The following is a 20,769-nucleotide window of genomic DNA, read 5'->3' as shown; positions in this document are numbered from 1 at the left end:
GCCTGTACTAAAAGTGCAATGGTTCAGAGCTCAGCGTGGCCGCTCCCCAAGAATGCCCAGAGTGCCCAAGAATGACATGCAAATTCATGAAGCATTCCGGATTTCTGTGTATGGTATTGGCTGTGAACTAGACTTACTGTGGTGACCACTTCACAGTACACACAGCTAGCGAACCATCGTGTGACCTGAAACTAATACAATACAATGTTATAGGTCTGCTATAGCTCAAAAAAAAAAAAAAAAAGGAAGTCGAAGCTATGGAGGTTAAGTGACTTGTCCAAGGCTGTGAAGATACTCAGGGTTTAGAACTTGTACCTCCTAATTCTGAGCCTGTGATCTTCCTACTAACCCCTAGTATTGGGTCATCGTCGATGTTTATAAATGTTGATGGTCATCCTTAAAACTTTTATTCATCTGCACAGTAACTACAACGTTTATTAGACTACAAAGTCTACTTGGAATTTCCAGTTGAGTTGGGATTTCTGTATTATTTCCAGGTCCAGAAACAAATTTCTGAAGTTCAACCTATAAAATGTCTAGCGGTAAGATAGAATTTGTGCCATGAATACAGATTTCAAAGAATTTGCATAGAACAAGGTACACTTAAAACCAGAGCTATTTTGAATATTAAAAAAAAAAAAAAGAACTAAAACCCATTGCTGGTCAAGTTTTAGTGAATGGGGCAGCAACATGAATTGCTCATCCCCTTCAGGGAATCGTAGGGAGGTGACAAATGAGCAAACCGATGTGTTCCTCAAAGGCATGTGTTAGAGCTTTTGGAATAAACTGGAAACAACCTGAATGTTCAACAGTAGGGGATTTATAATGAAATTATCCTTTGTCCCTTGTGGAAAGTTCCACATATGTGGAGTAGGGATTTTGTTTTTTAAGTATGCTCCCTGCCCAGCATGGAGCCCAGTGCAGGGCTCGAACTCATGAGCCTGAGATCAAGACCTGGAGTCAGACATTTAGGGATGCCTGGGTGGCTCAGTCTGTTAAGGGACTGCCCTTGGCTCAGGTCTCGATACCAGCCAGGGTCCAGGGATTGAGCCCCGTGTCAGGCTCCCTGCTTAGCTGGGGAGTCTGCTTCTCCCTCTCATCTCCCTGCTCATGTTCTCTTTCCCTCTTTCTCTCTCTGTTTTTTTCTTTTTCTTTCTTTCTTTTTTTTTTTTTTTAAAGATTTTATCTATTTATTTGACAGAGAGAGAATGACAGTGAGAGCAGAGGGAGTGCTAAAGGGAGAATCAGGCTTCACGCTGAGCAGGGAGCCCGATGCGGGGCTTGATTCCAGGACCCTGAGATTATGACCTGAGCCAAAGGCAGAGGCTTAACCCACTGAGCAACCCAGGCCCCCCTCTCTTGAAAATAAATAAATAAATCTTAAACAAAGAAAGAATAGGACGTTTAACCGACTTAGCCACCCATTTGCCCCTGGAGTTAGGATTTCTGATGGAATTTTGGAGGTATGAGTGACGCTTCTTATAATACTGTTGTGTGGAAAGAGTGGGATAAAGCTATTTAGAAAGGTGTACAACACTTAGAAATGGACAGGCACACCTCATTTTATTGCACTTTTCTTTACTGTGCTGTGTTTTTTTTACCAGTGGAAGGTTTGCGGCAACCTTGTGTCGAACAAGAACATCGGCGCCGTTTTTCCAACAGCAATTTTCTCACTTTGTGTCTCTGGGTCACATTCTGGTAATTCTCACGGTAGTGTTTTCATTATTTTTTTTAAAGATTTTTCAAAAAAAGATTTTATTTTTTTATTTGTCAAAGAGAGGGAGAACACAAGTAGGCAGAGTGGCAGGCAGAGGCAGAGAGAGAAGCAGGCTCCCCACTGAGGAAGGAGCCCGATGCGGGACTGGATTCCAGGACCCTGGGATCATGACCAGCCAAAGGCGGCGGCTTAGCTGACTGAGCCACCCAGGCGTCCCAGATTTTTTTTGAATCTGTTAGAGAGACAGAGAGAGAGAAATGGGGAATGAGTGGTGGGGAGGGGCAGAGGGAGAAAGAGAGAAAAGCAGACTCCGTGCTAAGCAGGATGCCGGATCTGAGCTGAAGGCAGGTGCGTTTTAACCAACTGAGCCCCCCGGGTACCCCTGTACTCATTACTGTGTTTGTTGTGTGATGTTTGATTCATGATTACAACTCGCTGAAAGCTCAGATAAATGCTCAGCATATTTAATTAAGATACATAGGTACATAAGTTTGTTTTTTTTTTTTTTTTCATAAGTTTTTTCAGATATAGTGCTGTCACATACTTAACCACTGCAGGAGAGGGTAAACATAACTTTTATATGCACCAGGAAACCAAAAAATTCACTTGTCTTACTTCGCTGTGATACTTATTGGGGTGGGTCTGGAACAGAAGCAGCGTATCTCCCAGATACACCGTCTACACACAGATGCCTGGGGAGATACGCGCGGTGACGGCGGGGGGGGGGGGGTGTCCTCTCCAGTGGCAGGTGTGGGCGCCACCGGCAGCCTTTATCCCTGTCTATTTCTTCCAGTTTTAGATAGAGAACACGGTGATTTTTGACAAGTTCAGGGAAGAAAATAACTCAAAAAGAATTCTACCAACCCCGACAGAATTGTGGTTGCAGAGAGGTGGGTAGGACGGACATCAGGATCCTTCCGAGTGTTCAGTGTGCCACTGAGCCCTCAAGCAAAAGCGGCGAGTGTCGGTGGAAACACACTTGACATCCTGGGAGCACGGAGAGGGTAGCAGACCTCAACATCGTGGCCCAGCTTGTAACTGCCTCGTGCGCAGACGCGTGCTGAAGGATGTCGGCAAAGGGATTCCGTTGGAGTCACTGGGAGTGGGGTGGCGTTGGGGGGACAGGCAGTGATGGGTGAGTTTTTAATACTGTTTAGAAATCTGCTGTTATCTCCATAATGTTCACGGGAATGCTTTTGAAAAGATTCTTTAGAAAGTCAGTGTCTTCATGCTTTGCAAAAATCCGGTAATGAAGCGAGTGTTTACTCACAGAATTAAGGAGCCCATGGCCAAGTAGAAACCTGTTCCTCTGGCATACTCTGCAGAGGCTTAACCCTGCTGGTCGCACACCACCCTCAGAATCCTCAGTCACTGCTGGCACACCCCCGCCACCTGCCCCCGGCCTCCCCCCACCCCATACATGCTGGGCCTGCGCGTAGAGGCTGCCAGCCCAGCCCCCCACCAGTGCATCCACCTTCTTCTAGCTGATAATCCCCAAAGAACACATCAGCCTGAGGGCCTGTGAGGTGGATGGGGAATTAGGGAATGTGACACAGCTGGAGCCCTCACATCAGCACTTGGGGCTCTGTCCAGTCACGTCTGCTGCTGTCTGAAGAGTTCTCTCCTTTGTCCTTGAGTGAGAGTCTAGGGGCTCTGCCTAGAGCCTGTAGTTCTCAGGTGACCTAGTGGCCCCAGCTCGAGGGCAAGAAACCAGGACCTTGCTGCCAGCAGGCTTTCCCTGGGACCCCTCCCCAGGCCACAGGGCAGCTAGAGTCTTCGACCTTCGTCCTCAGGGGGTGGGGACGTGGGCTCCATGGGTCCCTGTGAGAGCCAGAACTGGGGGACCACTGGTAGGTGAGTCCATGAGGGGCGTGGGCAGCACCCTCTGTGTGTTCGTTGTGCTGTCCCGCTCTCCCCAGGAGCTCCACCACTCTGATCTAGGAATGGAATGGGGGACCAGCCTTGGTCGCCTGGGTTTCCAGTGGTGCCATCACTGAGCCGGTATCTGACCCCTGTGGCATGGCCCTGGGGTTTTCAGGTGTAGAGTAGACAAGGCACATTCTCCCTCAGATGTCTGTTCTGACAAGGGACCTCGTCACCCCGGTCTGCTGTGCCCACCTTAGGGGCAGGCGGAGCTAGGCTAGGATGTGCCTGTTGCCCCCAAGGGCAGGTGCTGGTGGTGGGAGCGGTAGAGACTCCTCTGCGTATGACTCTTGCTTTTGCCCCTGCACACGTCCAGGACAGGCCCCTTGGTCTTTGAGGCTGCCTAGTTCTGGTTTGTGAGACATCGTGGGGCCTTACAAACTTCCCCTCTTGCTGGCATGGTCAGCTGCGCCCCAAGGAGCCACGGTGCGTGAGGAGGCCCGCTCAGCCTCTGTTGTCTTTTCTTTCAGGCGGGGTCCAGGCCCAAGTCCTGCGAGGTCCCCGGGATCAAGTAAGTGTCAGCAGGGCCCGCCCTGCATGCCCAGGGCTGGTGGGGCTGCTCCAGTGACCCCCGGGCTTCCCGTCTGCTCAGGAGGCTACAAGTCCTAATAAGAGGACTGCCCCGCGCGGGCGGCTAACAACCCTCACCGGGTGGGGGAAGAAGGGGCCCTCCTACCCGTCCCTGCATGCAGGGACTGAGCCCCCTCTCGCCTCCACTCAGCCTCAGCTGGCGCACTCGTCAGCCCCAGCCTGTCCCGGGCCAGGAGGACCCTCACCCCAGCCCCCTCTCCTGTGTAGATAGGTTGTTTCCCAAGGTCCCACTGGAGATGCAGGCCAAACATGGCAGCACCTGATCCCGGGGTACCATTCTCCGCCTCCTGATGTTTTGGGGCCAGTCTCCCCCCACCCCCTCACCCCCCACCACAGCTCTTGGGGGAGAATGGGCCGGGGCCAGAGCTCACCTCCCCCCCCCTCTGTCTGGCCTTCCCCCCAGCATCTTTCCATCCGCTGACCAGGAAAACACTACAGCCCTGATCCCTGCCACCCACAACACAGGGGGCTCCCTGCCCGACCTGACCAACATACACTTCCCCTCCCCCCTCCCGACCCCGCTGGACCCTGAGGAGCCCACCTTCCCCGCGCTCAGCAGCTCCAGCAGCACCGGCAACCTCGCAGCCAACCTGACTCATCTGGGCATCGGCGGCGCCAGCCAGGGTAAGGCCAGGCCAGGCGGGGGCAGGATTGCCTTCCCCGGCAGAGCGCAGCATCTAGTGGAGACGACACGTGGCTTTGAATGACGATTTGGCAAGGTGCCCTCCAGAATGCCGGGTACCAAGTGGGAGCTAGAACCTATCCCAGGGGCTGGGCATTTCCCAGTACTGCCTGGGAAGGCATCCCAAGTGGAGGGCACACAGCCTGGAGGTGGGAAAACTCCCAGTGTCCCCAGGGGTCAGACAGTGGTTCTGAGGGGGAACTGGGTGAGTCCAGAACATTCTAGAAGGGGAGCCCCCAAGGGTTTCACTTGTGGGGTATACCAGGCTTTTCCCCTGCCTCTCCTCATCCTCAGCTCTTCATGGAGGGATGGGACCAGGCTTGACCTGCTCTGTCCACACTCCCTCTTGCCCAGTGGCTGACGGTGTCCCCTGCTTGGGACACTCCAGCCCAGGCCATGTCCATGGGGACATCCCATGGGCCCATCACCTTCCTCATAGCTTCCGGTGCTGCCCCAGTCCTGCTTCCCTGGGGATGAGCAGCTCTGTTTCCCAGTGGCTTGCCTTCTTCTCTTGCCTGCCCTGACCTGTGGATGCATCCCCTTAGCCCTACATTTAGGACCCAGCCCAACCTGGAGCCCCTCCCCCTTGCATGGCCTCCACCTGTCTGCCCTCCATCCGACCCCCAGCCTCTTCTCACCCAGAATACTCTTGTGACTCTTGTCTGCTCAGCACCTTGCACGGGTCCTCATCTCCCTCCCAATGAAAACCCGAGACCCCTAGGGCCTAGGAGGTCCAGTTCACCCTCCAACTTGGTCTCCGCCCCCACCCCTACCTCTGTTGCCTACACCATCTTCTGTCCAGCCAAGCAGGGCCTTGACACATGCTGCCCCTCTCCCACAGTCCTTCTCTTCCTCCAGGTGGCTGCAGAGCCCCTCACCCACTCCATCCCCACTTATACCTCCTCTTGGTGAGCCATCTTGGTCCCCTGCCCACATAGCCTCATCCCCGGTCTCACTCTGCCCTGCTTTTCTGCACTCACCTGTTGCTCTTGAGTCACTGCTTTGCTCAGGCCGAGCTCTCCTGTGTCCCCACTAAGACTCCGCTGTCCCCAAGTCCCTGCTGTCATTCTGCACCCATGTGGACTGTGGGATGTGTGGGTTTGCATCCAGGGAGGAGATAAGGCAGCCCCAACAGCCTTGTGGTGGGATAGGCAGGATGGGCCATGGGGGGACCCCTCTGTGAGTCCACACATGTCAGGACTTGGCGGCCAGTGCGAGCACAACCTTGCTGTGCCCTCCGTCCTGCCTGGAAGCCAGCGCTCATCCCATCCATCTGCGTGTCACACCTCTGCCCCAGGTGTGATGGGCAGCACCATGCGGGGTTTCGTCAGGGAGAACCACGTGCTCCAGTTCACATCTGCCATAGCCCTTCTGGCTCCGCAGGGAGAACAGGCTGTCGGGAGGGGCGGCAGCGCCAGGGCAGGGCCCCATCAGACTTTCTAGAGAGACTTCCAGGTGAAGTTGGCTGGCTTGGAAGCTGGGTCAGTGTGGGGAGCAGAGGACTTGAGGAGCCTAGAGTCGTTCCTGGCTTTGGTGCTGACGGGGCAAAAGGCAGGGCAGGGGTGCTGAGAATAATGTAGGTGTTCCTAGGATTCTAGACAACATAGAAGCCGGCACAGTACAAAGGGGAGCAAGACCCTGACCTAACACTGAGGCTTTGTTCCTGCTTGTGCACCCCTGGCCCTGTGCCCACCCAGGTTCAGCCACCAGGCAGAGGGCGCCAGCCCCCGCTGTACTCCCCCCAGCCCCAGGAGGGCCTAGAAGACCAAATGAGCAAATTCAGGAGAGCCTGGGACCGACGGCCTCCTGAGAGGTGGGTGGGCAGGCAGCACGCACACAGGCCTGCACGAAGCAAGAAATCGGAAGGTTGGCTCTGGGGATGCCGGTGGGGGGCCCCTTGTGCAGATACCGCTGTTTCCTGGCCCCCGGTCTTTCTCCTCACGTCTCGCCGTGGCCTCCAGAGCACTACCCCCTCCTCCAGAGGGTCCTTGGCAGCCCCCCAGCACCCGCCCGGGAGCTGTGCACCTCTGGCCCACGCCGAGTCTAAACAAGCACAGGAAAACACAACACATGTGAAAGCCATAGACGCGGGAAAGCGCAGACCCCGGGTGTGGGGCCCAGACCCTGGCCCGCCTGGCTGGGAGCGTCAGCCCAGTAATGTCTGACATGTGTTCGGTTGTTTGCGAACCTGCCGCTCGAGCAGTTCGCCTGGCAGGGGCTTCACTTTCTGGGCGCATTTTAAATCAGGCCGAGCCGCCGGCCCCTGGCACACGTGGAGATCACCCCCCCCACCACCAGCCCACCCGCCAGTCAGAACATGAGCCCCTCGAAGAAGAATGGGAGGCGTCCGCCGCCAGGGAGACAGCGGCCCCTCTCGTCCTCTTGAATATTTGCTGAGGTCGTTTTCCTGGTCGTCGGCCAGAACCCGGAGGAGGGCAGGCCCGGGTCCTCCTTCCTGGCACAGCTCCGAGGCCTGCCGGCCCCGCACACAAGGCTTGCGTGCTTGAGGCTGGGCCCCTGCCACCTGGCTTGCCCTCCCCTGGCAGCTCTCCCTGCCCGCCCCAGACTTCCCTTCCAGCTGGCCTCACTCCTTTTCCCAAAGGTGATCCAGGTTGCCAAAAGGAATTCAACAGCAAGGCGTCTGTCCGCCCTCCTGGCCCAACTGGCCTCTCCCAGGGTGGTGGCCCGCCCAGTGTGAGACCAGGAGCTCACCCTGCAGCCCAGCAGAGGATTAAAAACCCCCTTGTATTCCGGATAGACAGAGGCTGGCAGCGCAAGCGCACATGCAGCCTGCCGGTGTATTTTGTCTGGCCTGTGGTTGCGTGCGTGATGTCTGAATCAACATTTAAAAATCAGGACTAAGTACATGTTAAGACTTGGGATTTCTGGCTTCTCTTGAAGAATTGGAAGGCCCAGCAGTGGTGGGTCGAGGTTCTGTGCCTTGAGATGGTCCGGTTTGCCCCCAGCCCCTGTTGCTCCCCTGACCCTGTCTCTCCTGGCCTTTGCTTCTGCTGCTACTGAGTCCTGACATCACTGCTCCCTGGGTGTAGTGTGTTCTCAGCCTGGGGACATAAGAGGCCATGGATGCTCAGAGAAGGAACAGCCCGTGGGCCTGACTCTGAATGTCTTCCTACCAGGCATCTCCTGGACTCTGCCTACTCAGGCTTCCTGTCCATGCTGTGCGTGCAGCATCTTGGTTCTGGGGCCCAAGGTCTGTGCATAACCTGGAAACTGGGGCTCTGCCTTGGGAGCCCTCCGAGGTGCCAGGCCCTGCTGCGGTGCACAGCTGAGTGGAGCTGCCAGGGTGACTGAGGGGAAGTGCAGGCGTGACTGGGCTTGCCTTGCACAGTGAGCAGCTGCCCGGGGTAGAGGGAAGGCTGCCCATCCTCTCCCCTCGGTGCATACTGGGTGTGCTCCCACTGACCTGGGAGCCCGCTCTCTCACCTGCTGGAACCAGGTTGATCTGATGCCCTTGGCAGGTTTGGCCCAGCCACCCTGGGTGAGTCAGGCCCCTGCATTGGCCTTAACTGCAGGCTGGACTGTCTTCTGAGCCTGCTCCCAGCCTTACCAGGGGCCTCACGGTGAACTCTTGAGGGTGGCTGTTACCATCTCCATCTCAAGGATAAGGACACCAAGTCTGGGAGATCAAGCCAAGCCCCCAGGGCTCTCCTAGGCATCATCAGGAGGCTGTTGCCTCCCTGGCACAGTGCCCCAGGATGGGGCAGGCCCCAACTGCTGCCACACTGAACTTGACCTCACTCAGCTCCTTCATGACAGATGCATCCAGGGATAGGATTGCTGGGGGAGGGGCGCAGGGTGAGGGAAAGGGCAACACAGAGCCTTCCTGACGGAGCTCAATCAGGAACGTAGGTATTGTAAGAAGGTAGAGAGTGATTGAGTTTCCAGCAGGACTGGTGAGCATGGAGAGCACAGAAGGTGGAGAGGTGTGGGGGGAGGGGCCGAAGGAGCAGTTATAGGAAGGTACAGTTTTGTTAGAGGAGGATAAGGAGAGCATGAGGCTTTAGAGAAACTGCAGCCTCTGGACAGGACCAGCTTTCTTTTTTCTTTATCTTTTTAGGTATTTTATTTATTTGAGAGCAAGCACACACACACTAGCCAGGGAGGGAAGTGGGGGCAGAGGGAGAAGCAGACTCCCAGCTGAGCAGGGAGCCTGACTTGGGCCAGATCCTAGGATCCTGGGATCATGACCTGAGCCAAAGGCAGACGCTTAACTGACTGAGCCACCCAGGCACACCCAAAGCAGCTTTCTTGAAGCTAACCCACCCCCAAGCCAGTGTAGGCAAAAAAGGGCACTGATTATCTCCCCAAACCAGGAAGCTCCAGTATGGCCGGATGCAAGGCTCAGGTGCCGCCTCTACCCCTCAGCACCTGATTCTCCAGCTGTCTCTTCCACTTGCAGCCACGTGATGCCCCTTCCTACACAGCTCCAGATGTCACTCCTTGGAGTTCATCAAAAGTCCCAGGGCAGGCTCTCATTGGGCCAGTCTGGTAACATGTCCACCTGGGAGCCAATCATGTGGTGGTCCAGAAGCAGGGAAGTGCTGATTGGCAGGGCCTGTGGGTCACACCCCTCTTGGAGGGATGGTAGGATCAGTAGGAGAGTGTCGACCAACGTGGGGATAGGTCAGGAAGGAGAACAGAGCCCACACTAGTACTGGGGACTTGGAGGGGGCACCCTGGGTTTGGTGATGAGGACATAGTGGATTTTGTCTGATTGATTGGGCTGTTCTCAGCAGTGATCGTGGTGTTTGAGCGGCCCTCTGGAGGCTAGAGTCATGCCCGCCCTTCTCTCCTGTCCTCCCTTTCAGGGATGAGCACACCAGGCTCCTCACCGCAGCACCGCCCGGCTGGCGTCAGCCCGTTGTCCCTGAACACAGAGGCGAGGAGGCAGCAGGCCCAGCAGGTGTCATCCACCCTCTCCCAGCTGTCACCCATCACTCAGGTGTGAGGGCCTGGTGGGGTGGGGGAGGTGTGGCCAGCTCTACCTCTCTGGGAGACCTCCCCCTCCTCCCTGGGGGTCATAGACTCCTGAAGACAAAGGTTCCCAACGCTTTTGGCTGTTTTTCAAATTTTCAAACACACGGAAATGGAGTGTTTTCTGGCTTGTGTGTTTTCTGTGTGTGTTTTCTTGGCCTGGAATCTCCCATGCCTGTCACGGGTGGATTCGTGTGACTGAGCATTCTTCATTGTGCTCCTTTCCCTTGAGGATCTAGTTGAAATTCTCTGAAATAAAAGTTTAGAGTTATTTTGTTAAACATTTTTTTAAAAGATTTTATTTATGTATTTGTCAGAGGGAGCACACACAAGCAGTGGGGAGTGGCAAACAGAGGGAGAAGCAGGCTCCCTGCCGAGGAAGGAGCTCGATGCAGGACTCGATCCCAGAACTTCCGGGATCACGACCCTAGCCGAAAGCAGACGCTTAACCAACTGAGCCACCCAGGCGCCCCTAGAGAGCTTTTTGTTTGTTTTGTTTTTTGTTTCAGTTTACCGTAATTTTGTTTCATTTGCTTTTTTGGTAGCTCGTGTGTGTTTAGGAATTGGTCTCTTTCATCTAGGTTATCCGTTGTGCTGGCATACGATCGTTCATAGCGCTCATAATCACTTTTCTTAAGTCTGTAGTAATATTCCCACTTTCATTTTTGATTTCAGCAATTTGATTCTTTTTTACTTAGTTTATGCCCACAAAACAAGTTAGGAAGTGTTCGCTCTTCATCTGTTTTTTTCTTTTTGGAGTGGGGGCAAGTGTTTGAGAAGCACTGGTGTTGTAAACTCTTTAAATATTTAGTAGAATTCACCAGCAAAGCCACTGTTCTGAGCTTATCCTTATGGGGAGGGTTTTTCTTTTTTAAGTTTTCATTTGAATTCCAGTTAGGTAGCATACCATGTTGTAGTAGTTTCAAGTGTGCAGTACAGTGATTCGTCACTTCCACACATCACCCTGTGCCCATCACAACATGTGCCTCCTTAATCCCCATCACCTGTTTCCCCCATTTCCCCACCCACCCCCACCTCTGGTAACCAGTAGCTTATTGTCTGTAGTGGAGTCTGTTTTCTTGGTTTGTCTGTCTGGCTCTCTCTTTCTCCTTCTTGCTTGCTTGTTCTGTTTCTTAAATTACACATATGAGTGAGATCGTGTGGTATTTGTCTTTCTCTGATTGACTAATTTCGCTTAGCGTTACAGTCTCTAGGTCCACCCTTGTTGTTGCAAATGGCAAGATTTCATCTTTTTTTAATGGCCGAATAATATTCCATTGTTTATATACCACACCTCCTTTACCCATTTATCAATCAGTGGACACTCGAGCTGCTTCCATAATTCAGCTCTTGTAGGTAATACTGCCATAAGCATTGGGGTGCATGTATCCCTTTGAATAAGTGTTTTTGTGTATCTTTGGGTAAATCCCTAGTAGTGCAGTTGCTGGATCGTAGCGTAGCTCTGTTTTGAACTTCCTGAGAAACCTCCATACTGTTTTCCATGGTGGCTGCCCCAGTTTGCATCCCCACCAACAGTGCAGGGCTCCCCTCTCCACGTCCTCACCAACACCTGTTGCTGCTTGTGTCATTGACTTTAGCCATTGTCACAGGGGTGAGGTGATATCTCACTGTAGCTGTGATTTGCATTTCCTTGGGGGTGAGTGATGTTGAGCGCCTTTTAACGTGTCAGTTGTCATCTCTATGTCTTTTTAGGAAAAATGTCTATTCATGTCTTCCGCCCATTTTTTAATTAGATTATTCATTTCTTGGGTGTTGAGTTTTGTAAATTCTTCCTGTGTTTTGGAAACTAACCCTTTATCAGATATGTCATTTGCAAATATCTTCCCTTGGGAGGTTTTTGATTACTGATTCAGTCTCCTTTCTTGGTGTAGGTCTATTCAGATTTTCCATTTTTTCTTGAATCAGTTTGATAGTTTGTTTGTTTCTAGAATTTGTCCATTTTTTTTAGTCCCTAAAAGATAATATTTTTGGTGTTTTTGTTTTGTTTTGTTTTTCAATTGAGTAAAGCGATAGAAGTTTGTTAAGTAAACATACAGAAAAAGCTCTCCGGAGTGAGAGGGGTCCCAACAGGGTCACCCACCAGGGACCTTCTGAGCCTGAGTAGGTACAGAAGGGGGTGCCCACCTCTCCGTGTGGGGCACAGCTGGAGGAAAGGCTCATTGGGAGCAGAGCACTTACAGCTGGATTAGAAGTCCAGGCCCCATCCAACTGCAGCCTAACCCTCTGTGACCCTGGGCAAGGCCTGCCCTCTCTCAGCCTGTGCTTTCCCAGTCCAGGCTCTGGATGTCCCTTTGTTTACCTGTGACATCTTTGGTGAGCATGTCAAGCACGGGGTGTTCCCAGGGACCAGGTACTCCCAGCCTGGCCCCTCCTGTCTCGTGGCCTCCCCGCTGACGCCCTCCTCTTCCCCCAGGCTGTGGCCATGGATGCCCTGTCTCTGGAGCAGCAGCTGCCCTACGCCTTCTTCACCCAAGCAGGCTCCCAGCAGCCGCCTCCGCCGCAGCCCCAGCCCCCTCCACCGCCGCCACCTGCGTCCCAACAGCAGCCACCCCCGCCACCCCCGCAGGTGCCCGTCGGCCTCCCCCCAGGCGGCCCCCTGATGCCAAGTGCCAGCTTGACACGGGGGCCCCAGCTGCCCCCACTCGCAGTCACGGTACCGTCCTCTCTCCCCCAGTCCCCCCCAGAGAACCCAGGCCAGCCACCAATGGGGATCGACATTACCTCGGTAAGCCCAGGATGGGGTTTTGAGGGGCCTGGCTGGGGCGGTGGGGGGGCTCATGCAGGAGTATCCCAGAGGCTGTGGGGGGCCCCCACTGGGATCCCAAGACCCAGAGACACTCAGGCATCTGGCTGAAGCTTCTTCAAGGTTCCACTTCAAGGCCAGCTTGGCCAGGGGTCAGGGCTGAAGCAGATACTGCTGGGCTGAGGTAGTCATCTCATGTGTATAGATGGGGAGGCTGAGATACGAGCAGGGATCATTTGACCCAAACTTCACTCGAGATGGGCCACCTGTGTCTGGCTGCCAAGGCTCCCCCATGGTCCTTGATGCCCAGTGCTTCAAGCTTTCCCACCTGAAATGGCTCCTTGGAGGCGGGGAGGACGCAGAGCTCTTGGGGCCTGGGGACAGATTCTGGGAGCCTGAGGCACAGGGGGAACTTGGAGGAGAAGGGATAAAGCTCCCCTGTGGTTTAAGCAGCATGGTTCAGGGGCCCAGAGGTGCAGGGTAGCCCACAAGCCTGGGCCTGGGTCTGGGCTCAGGGAAATGGGTGCTAGGTTTTGACCTCTGCATCCCCAAAGCTTCTTGTTCTGGCTTTTGCCCTGGTGTCAAGGGGCTGATCTTTGGCCATATCCAAGGAACAGGGACCACATCTGGGGTACAGCAAGCCCTCTCCACTCAGGCCATTGGCTGTCAACCCCAAGATAAATGTCTTCAGACTATCCTGTGCTCTGCAAAGACTAGACCCCCCTGAGTTGGGCAGCCTGGTTGAATGGAGACCTGTTTCCAAGCTGCTCTGACCCCTCATAGGGCAGACCCTAGGGGTCCCCGGCCAGGAAAGTGTGCAAGCCTTTCCTTTGTCAGACGCACAGCTGGTATGGGAGCCGTCCTGATGGTGGAGCCTGCCTGGGGGCACCTCATTCCCTGAGTGGTGCCTCACTTCTAAGCTGGGCAGACAAGGGAGGCATGGGTGTCTGGGCCAGGGGCACAGATATCACCACCCCAGGCTTGCAGGCCAGCACTTCTGCACCCAGGCACCTTCACCAGGGACTTCCTGACTCCCTTGGGGGAGGGGCTCTGGTGGCCACTTCCTTGGGTTTGTGCGGACTCAGCCAATAAGGAGAATGTCCCTCTGGGCATTTTCCTCTTTTCAACCTGAGAAGGCCCCGGCCAGTCATTGCCAAGTGACCGTGCTAGTGCTTCCAGCACGGATACCCTGTTAACTGAGCCCCCGTTCCGCCCCTCCCCTCATGCTCCACCCTGTCCCAGACTACTTGGAACGGGCCACTGAGGAAATGGAGACCAAGTGCTTATGGGGCCCTGGGCTGGTCCTCTGGGTTTCAGTGAACAACAGGCCCGGAGAAGCCAGGCAGCCTGTCCAAAGGCACACAGCAGGTCCTGGCTAGACTGGGAACAGAGCAGGGCCTAAGTCCAGGTTCCCAGTGCAGCCCATCCTGTCCCTGGGGAGAAGCCAAGCCACCCCCCGCACCACCCCCAGTCCTTCAGGTGAGGAGGTTGCTACCCCGTGGAGGTCTCAGGACAGCATACCCATCAGGCTTGTCTCCAGTGACGCTGCTGATGGAGACTGCCCAGTTCTGGCTGTCCTGCAGCATGCCCTGGATGGCCTTTGCTGTCGGTTCCACCAGCCCTCAAGGTGGGCAGGACGTGCCCGTGCCCAGGGCTGGAGCTCAGAGAGCCGAGGGTGCTGCCCGGAGTCGGCAGGCAAGGCAGCACCTCCCTGCCCTGCTCTGGGCCTCCTGTGCCCTGCCGTGTGTGGGTGTGTTTTTACACACGTGTGGCAGTGTGCACAAGTATGTGGGTGTAGGTTGCGTTCATGTGGGTGCTCTGGAGCCCGCCGTGCCCCTCCCACAGCCCTCCAGTGTGATGCCAGGAAGCTAGATTCTCTTGACACCACACCCCTGGAGCCCCAAAAGGTGCCAGGCTTAGACAGGGTTCAGGGACCCACACTTCTGGCAGGTGCTCCCCTGCCAGGTGGAGGGGGGGGTCTTTGGGAGGGTGGTCAGTGGGGAGCAGCCAATCCTAGGACGCCAGGCCTGGGGCCCCTCGCGCGTCCTGACCTGTCTGTTGTCACAGGCGCCGGCCCTGCAGCAGTACCGCGCTAGCGCCGGCTCCCCGGCCAACCAGTCTCCCACCTCGCCTGTCTCCAATCAAGGCTTCTCCCCGGGGAGCTCCCCGCAAGTAAGGGACGCCGCCTCCCCTCTCCCAGCGGCCTGCACTCCAGCCCCAGCATCGATCCCCCTGCCGTCTGTGCTGCGCACGCCTCATTCCATCCCATCTCGTCCACTCGGGTGCGGCGGGGAGCAGAAGGCCCTGCTCGCCTCCCCCGGCCCAGCCTAGGAGCTGCCACGTTCCCGCTGTGTCTCTGTGGCCTCTGCGGAGCCCCCCGCCTGGAGGTGGCAGGCTCCTCACTCGCCTTAGTGATCTCAGTATTGGCCCCACCCTGGTCCCTTGCCTGGCAGGCAGGGACACCTCCATGTGTGGCTCAGAGCATGTGTCCCACAGCCCCTGCACCTGTGTCCCCGCCCCCTGCAGGCTCTCAGCGTGGGGGGGGGCGGGTGTTCTCCTCCCACTTTGGGGGGCGTAGCTGAGGTGACAGCTGGCCTGTGGGTGGGGCCCCGACTCCTCAGGTTCTCCTGTCTGCCTCACTGGAAGGCGAGTCCTCACAGGAAGCTTCTCTGAGTGGTACTGCAGCCTCTCAGGGCCTTCTGTCCCCGTCTCAACAGATGAGGAGACTGAGGCTTTATCAGGCAGTGGAAGGGCTTGACCACATCTTCAGACTTGGCTTTCCCCCCAACACCATTGGACCCCAGTTTCTGACGCACATACATGCATGCATACCCCCCTCTGGGTTCCTCAGAGTTTGCCTTGGTGCTGCTCTCAACCCATGGCCGAATTCCATCTGGAACATTCCACCAGAGGAGAAGAGGTGCCCACAGAACTACATCTGGGCTCGAAATTTCCATGCTGCAGAGCCTCCTCAGGACCCCGCCACTCCATCTGCAAAATATCAACAAGCTGAGAGACTCCCAAGAGCTGTGCCATAGGGCAGTGCCCGAGGCTCTGAAGCCTCGTTCTTGGCCCAGAGGGCGATAGGACTTTCCTTCCCTGCTAAAGAAGGGAGAGGAGCTGTCCTACCAGGCAGGACCATGCAAGAACAATGTTGGGCTCCTGTGTCCCGGGGCACGTGCCCTTCTGTCCCCATATCCCCAGTTCCCAGAAATACATCCAAATTGGACCCTGTGTTGAGATTGTGGGTGTCCTGTTCAGGAAGGCTGCCCTCATGGTCCAATCTGCCATAGGAGGGGTCCTGCTGGGACCAAATGTGTGCAGCTTCTTGCTCCACAGCCAGGAGGGCAGGGTATTAGTGAGCTCAGAGAAGCCAGAGGTCGGCCTGGTGTCTGCCAGCTCTAGATCCATCCATGTGGGCTCCCAGCTCTGTGGCTCCTGAAAAGTGTCTTGTCGGGTCACATGGTGTCACAGGATGCTGAGGGAAGGGAGAAGCAAGTCCAGGCAGGGGAAGGAGCAGGTGCCGCCTGTTCCTGGGGCTGGACCTTGACTCATGTCCCTTTTTACATAGGAAGCAGGACAGGAATTCAAGGGTGGAGCCGATCTCTTGGGAGAGGTTTGCGTAGACCAAAGTGGGTTCGTCTATCCTAGGCAGGAAGTGTGTTGTCATCTCGTCAAGCCCACATCTGTGTGTCTGTCAGTCTGTCCATCCATTCACTGGGTGCTGGTGAGGGAGGTGGGCCGCTTAAGAGGCTGTGAGGGCTTTCAGGTTGTCCAGACTCAACCAGACCTGGGCTTAAGATGGCCCAGAGGCTTGCTTGGGGGCAGACTGTGCTGGGTGGAGGCCAGGCCTGGCTTCGCACTGCAGCTGGGGCTCTAGGTTGCATTCGGTGGCCCTATGGGCCAGGACCTCCCATCCACAACCTCCCCAGCCTCTCAGGTACACGTTGTATCTGTCTGACCGTACCCTGGCCCTTAGGCAGCTGACCTTCGGTACTGTGTTCCTCCCCTCCACTCTGAGTGGACCCTTCTGGCAAAGTCTAATGGCAGCTTCACAAAAGAAACCTTAGCCTGGGTGCCCTGCTTGTGACCGGCCCCTTTGAGGCCAAGGCCGTGGAGATACACAGAGATAACCCATAGACACAGATAACCCAGGACAGGAAGCAGTCCTCCTTTATGGGGAAACCCAGCCACAATCTTGCAGCTCCCTTTTCCAAACCTGAAGCTGGCTGTATTTAGGGCAAAGGGGGCTTTTTTGCCACATGGGCTGTTTTTCTTTCTGCTCCCAGCTCACTCACCAAGGAGGAAGCAGAGTTGGGTCTGGGCTGCGGATGTGTTTCCTGAGGCCTGGTGCCGCGGGTGAGGTCTGGCCACACTGTCCCTCCTCCCTTGCACATTCCACCAGGCTCTATCCTGCCATCTCTCTCTGGCATCATGGGAGTAGGCAGGGGCTCCAAGCTCCTGTCCTGTTGTCTCTACTGCCTGTGAGGGTCCCCAGTCCCCCGCTCTTCTCCCAGCAGCAGACCTGGCCCCCGGCTGGCCTTGGAAGAGCAGGAGGTGGGCTCCCTGCCCACCTATGGGCCCTGGGGTCCCCCAGGCAGCAGTCAGGGGGAGATAGCCGGGCAGGGGGCTTTCCGTGTAACTGTCCTGTGCTCGCTCAGCCAGCATCTGGCTCCGTGCACCTGTCCTGTCCACGTGTATATGGCCTGCCACCATGTCCCGTGTCTCCCTGGGGGCCTGACAAGAGTCACCAAGTGCACTGCCCATCCTGAAATTCAAAACACCTCCCTCCTTGGCCCCCCACGTGTTTTCCTCTGGAACTTGTTGGGGGGTTTCCTGATCCCTGTGGGCCCCCTGTCCTCTATCCGATGGCAACAGGGTCACCCGTACTTGGGCTCAAGCAGAGGAGATGGGGATGTTGCCTTGGCTCTTGGGGTAGAGAGGCCCTCCAGGAGCAGGCGGTGGAAAGAGGCATCGTGAGATGGGGGGCACCTCTCCTTCCTGGAAGGTGTGGGCTCTCTCCCAGGAGGCCTGTGAAAGGTGCTCAACCTCCTTTTTCCCCGAGTGCCCTCCAGGAGGTTCCAGGGGCTTCCCTATGGGCACAAGCAGCCTGTGGGAGGCCCCCCGTCCCGGGAGCCCCCGACCTGGTTTGGGGACCATGATGACAGCAGGCCTTTCTTCTGTCTGCAGCACTCCTCCACCTTGGGCAGCGTGTTTGGGGACTCGTACTATGAGCAGCAGATGGCGGCCAGGCAGGCCAATGCTCTGTCCCACCAGGTGAGCGGGTGCCCGGGTCACAGCGCCCACAGCAGACGCTCACCTGGACCCCGCCCGCCCCTCGGGCGTGAGCTTCGCTCCTAAGGCTCCCTTCTGTCTCCAGGCCTTGGAGGGGGTGGCTTGGCTTCGCCTCCCCGGCGCTTGTGCCACACCCACAGGATGAGGCCAACAGCAGGGGGGTGGAGGGAGGGCAGCAAACAGGGACAGGCAGCGGCTGTAGCATCGGCGCCTCAGCGTGGGCCGTGCATGTGGGTTTGCCGGGGAGGTGGAGCTGGCTTTGCGTGGAAGCAGGGACAAGGGCATGTGGGCATGAAAAGGGTTGCTTCTTACTGGAGCAGGTCACTCACCCATCCATCCTTCCATCAATCCATCCATCCAGCAAGCCCTGAATGGGCAGTGTGTGGACAGGCCCGGGCAGGGTCAGAGATGGAGGAGGGGGAGACCCTAGACCATACGGTCTCCTAGTCAACAAGCCCTCTGGGCATAGGCACTGGGCATCCCCCTGAGGAGCTGGTCCTGGCGGCTGCCGGCTGCAGGATGGGCCAGCCAGCAGCAGGCAGGGGTGCATCAGGGCCGGCCTCATGCCTGTGTGCTTCCGCCCCCCAGCTGGAGCAGTTCAACATGATGGAGAATGCCATCAGCTCCAGCAGCCTGTATAGCCCGGGCTCGACGCTCAACTACTCGCAGGCGGCCATGATGGGCCTCACGGGCAGCCATGGGAGCCTGCCAGACACGCAGCAGCTTGGCTACCCCAGCCACAGCAGCATCCCCAACATCATCCTCACAGGTGAGGCACCCCTGACTGTGGCATCCTGGGGCTGGGGAGGGCTACTCTTGGGCACAGTGCCTCGATTGGGCCTGGCAGCTGCAAAGGGCCTCATCCCCAAGAGAGATGTCCCTGCCCTGCAGGATGAGCCATGCCAAGACCAGGCCAAAGGGGGTCAGACCCCATTGATCTTGACCTGTTGCTGGACTGTGTGGAATGGGCCCTGGGGGACACACTGCACACTGGACCAGGCTTCCTGTGTCCCGTGCTCAGATCAAGAACAGGACAGAGCTGGTCACTCCCCCCACCCTGTGTCCTCTGCCCGGGTCCCTCTGCCCCATTAGCTGAGTATACTGGGGTCACAGGTAACGGGGGTGAGCCCTGCCTGGCAGGGCTCTTGCCATGCAGCCAACGTACCCGCAACCGCCCCGACACTGCAATGAGCATCCCCGAGCAGCCCGAGCGCAGTATATGTAAGCAGGTCCCTGCTCCGTGCAACAGAGAACCCAGACCCTTTGCTGCCCCCCGCCCCACCCTGTGGGTTCTGGATTTTACCAAAAGAAGCATTTTCTTACAAGCCAGCACTGTCTGATTGAGAGTGACACCCCCTGGTGGTCCCACTGACATCTCCAGGATGGAGGAGTCCATGCCAGAGCCACCCCCCCACCCCCACACCGTAGTGCTTCCTGCCTACCTCGGGGGTGCAGGCAGCGGTCCACAGCAGGTGCTCTGGGAACAGTAGCTTCCAATGCGTGAGGAGGCTTAGGCCCCTGTGATTGTCCCAGTGGCCCAGAAAGACTAGAATTTTCATACCCATGTCTCAGACTGGGAAACTAAGGCCTAAGGTGGCACTGCAAGTAAAGGAGAGAGCCCAGGGTTGACTGGCTCTTTGGGGAGTGGGTGGGAATTCACACACACCCCAGGCTACTTGTCAGGGATGCATGCAAAGGCGACATCCTGGCAGAGCCTGGCAGAGTGGGAGAGGTCCCAGCCCAGGGCTTCGCAGCCTTGGCACTGCCAATATGTGGGTCTGGATCTTTCTCTGGGGGTGGTGGGGCTCACCGTGCATTCCGAGGTGCTGAGCCGTATCCCTGCTCCCCACTCATGACAACACAAAATGCCCCTAGTTGTCACCAGTGTAACCCCCAGAGGGCCAACCCTCATGTAAGTACCCTGGGGTGGCCCAAGCCCCTCTTCTCTGAACATTGACAAGGTGTCATGGAGGCATAGGGTGTGGGAACAGAGTCAGGGCTGTGCTGAGACTTTTGTCCTGTGCCCCTCCCACCTCACCCCCAGTGACAGGAGAGTCCCCTCCCAGCCTGTCTAAAGAACTGACCAGCACACTGGCTGGGGTCGGTGACGTCAGCTTCGACTCCGACAACCAGTTCCCCCTGGACGAACTCAAGATTGACCCCCTGACCCTGGACGGACTGCACATGCTCAACGACCCTGACATGGTCCTGGCCGACCCGGCCACCGAGGACACCTTCCGGATGGACCGTCTGTGAGCTGCACACCCGGCACGTCGCCGCCCAGCCCCGGCTCCATCACCCCGCCGGTCAGTGGTCCCGACGGCGTCTCCCTGAGCCCAGGGACGGCCGCGCTCCGTCCTTCGCAAACGGCCGAGCTTGTGATTCTGAGCTTGCAATGCCGCCAAGCGCCCCCTGCCCACCCGCCCGTCCCCCCTCCCCAGCTGTCCACCTCCCTCCGGAGGCCGCGTGTCACCCCCGCGGACCCTCCCTGCGCGTGCTCTCTCGCCCCCCACCCTGGGCCATGAGCCGTCCCCCTGTAAGATGCGGAAAACGTGTTGGGCAGGGCCGCCGGCCTGGAGGGGGCGCTGTGGTCCACGGCGGCGGTGGGCTGAGGTGCATTTTCCGACTGTTTGTCCAGCTCTCACTGCCTTCCTTCGTTCCTGGTCCCCCCATCCCAACCCGCCCGCCACCCCCAGCCCGAGGTTAGGTAGCGAGCCAGCCCCACCCTGCCAAAGGGAGAAGGTGCCAGAGAGAGGGGCAGACACAAAGTGAAATAAACACTATTTTGACTGCTGTCTTTTA

The 20,769-nt window shown here is 56.8% G+C and overlaps 1 protein-coding gene across 7 annotated transcripts in view; it reads left to right on the top strand.

Annotated features, from left to right (window-relative positions):
* The window catches only part of CRTC1 (CREB regulated transcription coactivator 1), a 74,387-nt gene extending 53,618 nt beyond the window's left edge, over nt 1–20,769 (top strand). For 2 of the 7 annotated variants that reach the window (XM_044253868.1, XM_044253867.1), the window contains 9 exons: nt 4,111–4,151; nt 4,635–4,855; nt 9,743–9,876; nt 12,343–12,654; nt 14,740–14,844; nt 16,962–17,036; nt 17,863–17,949; nt 18,556–18,736; nt 20,012–20,769. In XM_044253868.1, the coding sequence (XP_044109803.1) occupies nt 4,111–4,151; nt 4,635–4,855; nt 9,743–9,876; nt 12,343–12,654; nt 14,740–14,844; nt 16,962–17,036; nt 17,863–17,949; nt 18,556–18,736; nt 20,012–20,223 (1,368 nt within the window). In that variant the 3' untranslated portion in view covers nt 20,224–20,769. The remainder of the gene's footprint in view (nt 1–4,110; nt 4,152–4,634; nt 4,856–9,742; nt 9,877–12,342; nt 12,655–14,739; nt 14,845–16,961; nt 17,037–17,862; nt 17,950–18,555; nt 18,737–20,011) is intronic. The other 5 variants (XM_044253872.1, XM_044253869.1, XM_044253873.1 and 2 more) reach the window with 3 other exon arrangements.

This window comes from Neovison vison, chromosome 6 (assembly GCF_020171115.1).
Source record: "Neovison vison isolate M4711 chromosome 6, ASM_NN_V1, whole genome shotgun sequence".
Taxonomy (NCBI): domain Eukaryota; kingdom Metazoa; phylum Chordata; class Mammalia; order Carnivora; family Mustelidae; genus Neogale; species Neogale vison.
This window is presented reverse-complemented; position numbering and strand designations above follow the sequence as displayed.